The sequence below is a fragment of the Notolepis coatsorum genome (genome assembly GCF_963971535.1).
Source record: "Notolepis coatsorum genome assembly, chromosome: 15".
In the NCBI taxonomy this organism is placed as follows: domain Eukaryota; kingdom Metazoa; phylum Chordata; class Actinopteri; order Aulopiformes; family Paralepididae; genus Notolepis; species Notolepis coatsorum.
This window is the reverse complement of record NC_140179.1, coordinates 99023563-99031062: the sequence shown is the minus strand read 5'-3', so window position 1 is coordinate 99031062 and position 7500 is coordinate 99023563. Positions and strand designations below refer to the sequence as shown.

The 7500-nt window shown below is 42.7% G+C and overlaps 1 protein-coding gene across 1 annotated transcript in view; it reads right to left on the bottom strand.

The window, feature by feature from the left end:
* The window catches only part of dock4b (dedicator of cytokinesis 4b), a gene marked incomplete at its 3' end in the record, with an annotated part of 397129 nt that overhangs the window by 55934 nt on the left and 333695 nt on the right, over positions 1-7500 (bottom strand). The window contains 1 exon segment of the mRNA XM_084331105.1: positions 1648-1729. Within this exon segment, the coding sequence (XP_084187231.1) occupies positions 1648-1729 (82 nt within the window).

The following is a 7500-nucleotide window of genomic DNA, read 5'->3' as shown; positions in this document are numbered from 1 at the left end:
ACATGGTAAATACACAGGTCACACTCAGCATCGACGGGGCACCGGTTGAGGGAGTGAACAGTTTTAAGTACCTCGGAGCCCACATAGCCGAGGACTTGACATGGACCACACACATTGACAGTGTTGTGAAGAAGGCACGACAACGCCTCTACTTCCTCAGGCGCCTAAGGAAGTTCCAAGTCAGTCAGAAGATCCTTAGGAACTTCTACTTATGTACAATAGAGAGCATCCTGACTGGCAACGTCACCTCCTGGTTTGGGAATAGCACTGCACAAGACCGTAGCAGACTACAAAGAGTGACACGTTCAGCGGAACGCACAATTGGAGGGGGGCTTCCCACTCTCCAGAACATTTACAACAAGCGGTGCAGGGGTAAGGCTAAGAGAATCATCAAGGACTCCAGCCACCCGAACAACTGCCTCTTTGAACTGCTGCGGTCAGGCAAGCGATACCGGAGTCTTAAGGCGAGCACAGAAAGACTCAGAAGAAGCTTCTATCCCCAGGCCATCAGGCTGCTCAACGAACAATAAACACTATGCAACAACCATCAAATGCACACAGCACACACACCCACACGCACACACTCACTTTAAACAAACAACACACTGCAGCACCCACTCTCCACACTTTAGATCACCTAAACACACTTTATATTTATTGGTAAAGGATTTGCACTACAACTCGTACACCTTACTGTAAATTGTACCTAAATTGTACCTCATCCCATTTCTGCTTTGCACTATATAGTATTGTATATTAGTATATTGCATAGTATATTGTATATTGTATGGTAACTCAGTTACTTCTAGTCTGCATCGAACATTGTACATATGTCTATACTGAACACTGTGACCTCTATTTTTACTTCTTTTTACATGCTACTTTATTTTATTTCATACTTATCTTGTCTAGCACAGTCTCTGGAGCGTAACAGTAAGAAGCATTTTGTATAAAAGTATTCTGTACTTCTGTATGACAACTATTAAAGAAACTTGAAACTTTACAGGAACGTTTTGGAGTGTATTATCGTGACTGTTGGGAACTATAGGCTACACTGGCACACCTACTTCCAGTGAATAACGCTGAGCTAGGCTAACGGCGCGGCTGTTCCCTAAGCCCTAATGCACGCACAGAGAAGAAAAGGGCATGTATCTGCTTATCTACCTCCAGGGTAGATGGCAAATAAGCGAATTTCCCAAAAAGTTGGCATGTTCCTTTAATACGTAAGACCTTAATAGGGTTGGTATCACACTTGCAGTGTTTGCGTCACTCTCAGTATAGCTGTTGTGGGCTCACGGCGGCTCTTATTTGGAATAATGATTGTGCTTGTATTTATTCTGGGTGAGTCATAATGCCAGATAATGCATTTTCATTATTTGTGCACTCTCCCTCGCACTGGGGGGTAATGAAAGTAGGTCAGTGTTTGTGAAGCACTGAGTCAGCAGTGTTTCTGAGTGGTCCCATGCCTGTATTTAGACTAGAATATTATATAAAGCTGTATTATTGTCCGTTTAATTGGTCCCCGACACCAAGATACCATCGTTGGCTATAGTCTTCGGGAGAAAAATACACAAACAGCTCCGGCCCCTGGGATGGACAACACAGGAGGTGGAATGGAGGTGGGTTGTGGTGGTAAGAGGCTCTTACCTCGGGCGCTGGAGGGGGCGGAGCTGGTGACGTTAGGGGAGGCCGAGTGGTTGGAGCTGAGGCTCGAGGTAGACGGACTGGGCTGGGAAGACAAACGCTGAACCATCATCATCATCATCATCATCAGTGTCATCAGCGTCATCATCATCATCATCATCATCATCATCAGCGTCATTATTGTCATCATCATCATCATTACAATCATCATTAACATCATCATCATCATCATCATCATCATCATCATCATTATCCTCATAGTTGTTATCATCATAGTTGTTATCATCATCATCAGCATCATCATCATCATCATCATCATCATCATCATCATCATTATCCTCATAGTTGTTATCATCATCATCATCATCATCATCATCATTATCCTCATAGTTGTTATCATCATCATCATCATCATCATCATCATCATCATCATCATAGTTGTTATCATCATCATCATCATCATCATCATCATCATCATCATCATCATCATCATCATCATCATCCTCATAGTTGTTATCATCATCATCATCATCATCATCATCATCAGTATCCTCATAGTTGTTATCATCATCATCATCATCATCATCATCATCATCATCATCATCCTCATAGTTGTTATCATCATCATCATCATCATCATCATCATCAGTATCCTCATAGTTGTTATCATCATCATCATCATCATCATCATCATCCTCATAGTTGTTATCATCATCATCATCATCATCATCATCATCATCATCATCCTCATAGTTGTTATCATCATCATCATCATCATCATCATCATCATCATCATCATCAGTATCCTCATAGTTGTTATCATCATCATCATCATCATCATCATCATCATCATCATCATCATCATCAGTATCCTCATAGTTGTTATCATCATCATCATCATCATCATCATCATCATCATCATTATCCTCATAGTTGTTATCATCATCATCATCATCATCATCATCATTATCCTCATAGTTGTTATCATCATCATCATCATCATCATCATCATCATCATCATTATCCTCATAGTTGTTATCATCATCATCATCATCATCATCATCATAGTTGTTATCATCATCATCATCATCATCATCATCATCATCATCATCATTATCATCATAGTTATTATCATCATAATTTTATCATCATAGTTGTTATCATCATCATCATCATCATCATCATCATCATCATCATCATCATGGTCTCTAACGCGCGCCTCACATTTGAGCCTTTAACCCTTTGAGGTGTGAGTTTCCCCCTCTCAGAATTCCATTTGGGAGTTCTAGCACTCGATTGGATCCATTGACCGGCAGCCATGTTGGTTACGTCACCATTGGAATGTTGAGTTGTGAACGATTCTAATCACACCGCTCTGATCGTGCTGCACCTCGTTTGGGTCGATGATGACCCACGCGCTACTGGTTTCTGAGAACAAGGCGATGAGGAGCACCACACTGGCATCATGCACCACCATGTTTCCTTTCACATAGAGACACGTGCTCCATCCTGCCAGGTAGCGTCCATTCTTTTACCAACGAATTTCCAGTTCCGCGTTCGCGTTCTGCGATCTGATTGGCCACTGACGTTTCTGGTGCGATCTGATTGGCCACTGACGTTTCTGGTCATGTGACATGTGCGCCCAATCGCGTGACGCGCCCATTTCCGCCTCGACCGGATAATTACCTAACGCCTAGTTTATCACTGGTTAAGCTTAGGCCACTCTTTCGAAGTTGGTTAAGGTTAGAGTTTGTCTTAGAGCAGGGCGATAGAACACCAGCCCTGATTCCAAACTCTAACCTTAACCAAGAGCGCCTAAGCTTAACCGTCCAAAGAACTTGCCGTCACACGATTGGCGCGACCAGAAACGTCAGTGGCCAATCAGAGCGCAGAACGCGAACGCGGAACTGGAAATCCATTGGTAAAAGTATTCAGGCTGCCAGGTACTCCACATCCAGCCAGCCGGCCGGCATAGGCCAGGATTCGGAAGTGGGCCAAATCGAGTTTAGATCACTGCCCATCTCAAGTGAGCTCTCTGGAAAGGCTACACAAAAGGAATTTGATCAACGGCAATTTGGTCCGCCGCACAGGGTCCTGACAAAGCCGAGGGAGAAAGAGAGTCTGAGTGATGGAGTCGGATTGGAAGAGAGAGAGAGAGAGAGAGAGAGAGAGAGAGAGAGAGAGAGAGAGAGAGAGATATGGGCCGAGGAGAGGAGGGGGAAGAAAAAAGCAATAGATTAAGAGAGAGACGTATGGAGAGTGAGAGAGATAGGGGAGCAGGGAGGGCATGTGCCCTCAATCTGCTATCTAAAAGAGCTGGAGTGTGTGTGTGTGTGTGTGTGTGTGCGTCCGTGTGTGTGTGTGTGTGTGTGTGTGTGTGTGTGTGTGTGTGTGTGTGTGTGAGAAAAAGAAAAAGAAAGAGGGACATATACAGTAGATAGAGAGAGCGACAGTGTGAGAGAGAAATATATATATAGAGACGTCGTGTCTGTGTGAGGGAGACAGAGCATGGTGTTAATTTCGTCAGCTATTTAAAATGTTAGTCTTAGTCATGTGTCAAATGCTCTTTTTTGTTTTCATCATATTTAGTCACCTTCGTTTATTTTTCGTTTAGTCATGTTTTAGTCAACTACAGGTCTGAGCATTTTAGTCTTAGCCTTTTTTGTTTAGTCTCGATTTAGTCTTTTTCGTTTAGTCTCGCCACTCAGTTAAAGCCTCATAAATTGGCGTGAGCTTTAAAAAAATAAAAACGAATGTTAGTGCTAGCTGGTTAGACTTATGTAAGCTATTTAATGTGTTCTATGTTATTATTGATGCTGACGTTATCAGGTGGAGTTGCAGGGCGTGCGCCTGTGACAGGTCCGTTGTTGTGTTGTGGCGTGAAAAGGGGAAGAAAACCGTTATGTTGAGGATCAGATAGCAATTCTCCCGTGATTTTATTTGACTATAGTTTGAAAGTATAGGCAGAAGACAGAGCATGGTGGGACAGTGTGGGAGAGAAATAGAGAGCCGGTGTATCTGTGTGAGGGAGACAGAGCGTGGTGGGTGGAGAAAACACCATTACTTTCCTCCAAATGTATGTCACCTTGTTACAATCACAGATACTGTCTGACAGGCACAGTCAAAAATACAGCTACTTTTATAATATAGTAAAGTAGCTGTATATTTATAAAGGCAGACTCTGTAAATTACCACCTTATAGCTCATCCATAGTTGATGGTAAATAGACTGTATATATTAGGGCTGTCCCCGACTAAGGATTTGGATGGTCGACTATGATTGGCCAAAAGGTTAGTCGACTATTGGTAGACAAAAAAAAGTATAATATTTTTTTTTTTTTTTTTTTTTTTTTTTTTAATTGTTGTATCATTCCATTTGGGCTGTGGGGGGTGCTTAATGTCTGAAGGAGTCGACTGAAGGCTTCTTGTCCTCTGCAAAAGCATGCTATTGGTCCACTGATGGATACATCTTGATATTTGTCTAGTCTAGTGTGTTCATTAGATGGGTGAAATCCTCTTTCAGTGCCTCTGTGCCCGTTTTCGTAGGCAGTTAGCCTCTGGTATGCGTGCCGTTAGCGTTAGCCACGCGTCTAGGCCTCTTTTCTTTTGGAAAGAATGATAATTTTTTTTTTAATATATATATATCCGACTAAGAGGTTGGCCAGTCGACTACGGCTCCTTTCGACCGACTAATCGACTAATAGGGGTCAGCCCTATACTGTATATATAACGCTTTTTTTCTCCAAAGCGCTTTACAACGTGTGCCTCACATTCACCCGTTCGCTCACACGCTCACACACTGGCGGCGGAGGCGAGGGTCTCGGTGAAGTGTCTCGCTGGAACACTGGTCCACACTTGACTAGGGTTGGGCACCGAAAACCGGTTCTAATAGGAACCGGTTCCTAACTTCCGGTTCTGCATACATATTTGCATTTCGATTATTGAAAAAAAGAATATATATATATATATATATTTTTTTTTAAACTTTGTTAATTAACCCTTTCACTGCCACACGACAGAAGGTTAGCCCTTTACGATCACACAACCGACGGCGATGCTCCATCATTAGCATCATTAGCTCCGCAAATGCGGAGCTAATGATGCTAATGATGGAGCATCGCCGTCGGTTGTGTGATCGTAAAGGGCTAACCTTCTGTATTGTCACAGTGAAAGGGTTAACCGGCTGTCGTGTGGCAGTGAAAGGGTTATTAATACCCTAGTTACAGCACAGCAACCAAATTAAACTGTATCAAGTCAACTGAACAATGTGAATAGTATGAAAAAAATTATACATTTTCAACAACAAAAAAATTCTCCTGCGAAATAAGCTGTGACCTGTTTTGACCTGCACCTCAAAGAATCGGAATCGGAACCGGAATCGTTCAAATCCAAACGATGCCCAACCCTACACTTGACACGCTCCAGTGTCTAGTTCTTCAGGCTCCCCTAGTAGCTAGAACTAGTCTTGAAAGGCCGGCTTTTGTTTTAAATTGATTGTGTGTGTTTTGTAACCTCATGTCGTGTAACACTCTGCACCATTGAAAATGAGGGACTCCCTCAATGACTTCCAAATGTATATATAAAGTATAAAGATACAGTATATTAACCTAGTGACTTGTAAATTATATATATCATAGGCTATGGATATATTTTACACAACACGATATATTATATATAAAATACATATTTTACATAAATAAATATATATATAAACATCTACAACTGAATCAAAACAAATGCGAAATAATCCTCTTCGGTCTCACCACCCTTACCAACAGCCTTGGCAACCTGTCCTCCCTGGTGAAGCCTTATGTCAAGAACCTAGGTGTCATTTTTGATCCACAATTTTAATTTGACAGACAAGTGAACTCAGTGGTAAAGGCATGTTTTATCCAACTACGCACCATTGCCAAACTCAAAGCCCTTCTCTCCCCTGCAGACCTTCAGAGAGTCATCCACGCCTTCATTTCATCTAGATTAGACCACTGCAACTCCCTCTATATAGGCATTAACCAGTCTTCCCTGTCCCGCTTACAACTGGTACAAAACGCCGCTGCCAGACTGTTGACTGGAACCCGCAAGCGAGACCACATCACCCCTGTCCTTGCCTCCCTTCATTGGCTCCCAGTATGCTACAGGATAGATTTTAAGGTTCTCCTATTTGTTTTTAAAGCCGTTAATGGTCACCCACCCTCCTACATCTCAGACCTCCTATCCCCCTATTCCAACACCAGGTCCCTCAGGTCAGCCGATCAGAGGCTCCTGACAGTCCGGAGGTCTAACCTCAAGCTCAGGGGGGGCCGTGCCTTTGTTATCGCAGCCCCTGAACTGTGGAACAGCATCCCCACCTCCATTAGGCTCCTCGCCCCCTCGATAGATGCCTTCAAATCGAGGCTCAAAACCCACTTCTACCTACTAGCCTTTCCCGTTCACTGACTCATGCCCTGTTTTCCTATGTGTTTGCCTGTGTGCCCTCCCATAAAACGGAGTGTGATTCTTGTCATTATGTGTACCTACCCTCTGTACAGCACTTTGGTTGACACGCGTCATGTGAAATGTGCTATATAAATAAATCTGATTGATTGATTGATTGATCTATGCTACTCATAGTGGTCAAATACAAGGACATATGTGTATATGAGTGTGTGTGTGTGTGTGTCTGGAGGGGGGGGGGCAGATATGAACCCGGTTTAGGGTAAGGAGTGTAGTGGTAGGGAATAGGATACTAAACTAGGGATGTCCCGATCAAATTTTTTTGCTCCCGATCCGATCCCGATCATGTGATTTTGAGTATCTACCGATACCGATCTTTCCCGATCTGATAATTTTTTTTTTTTTTTTATATAATAATATTATT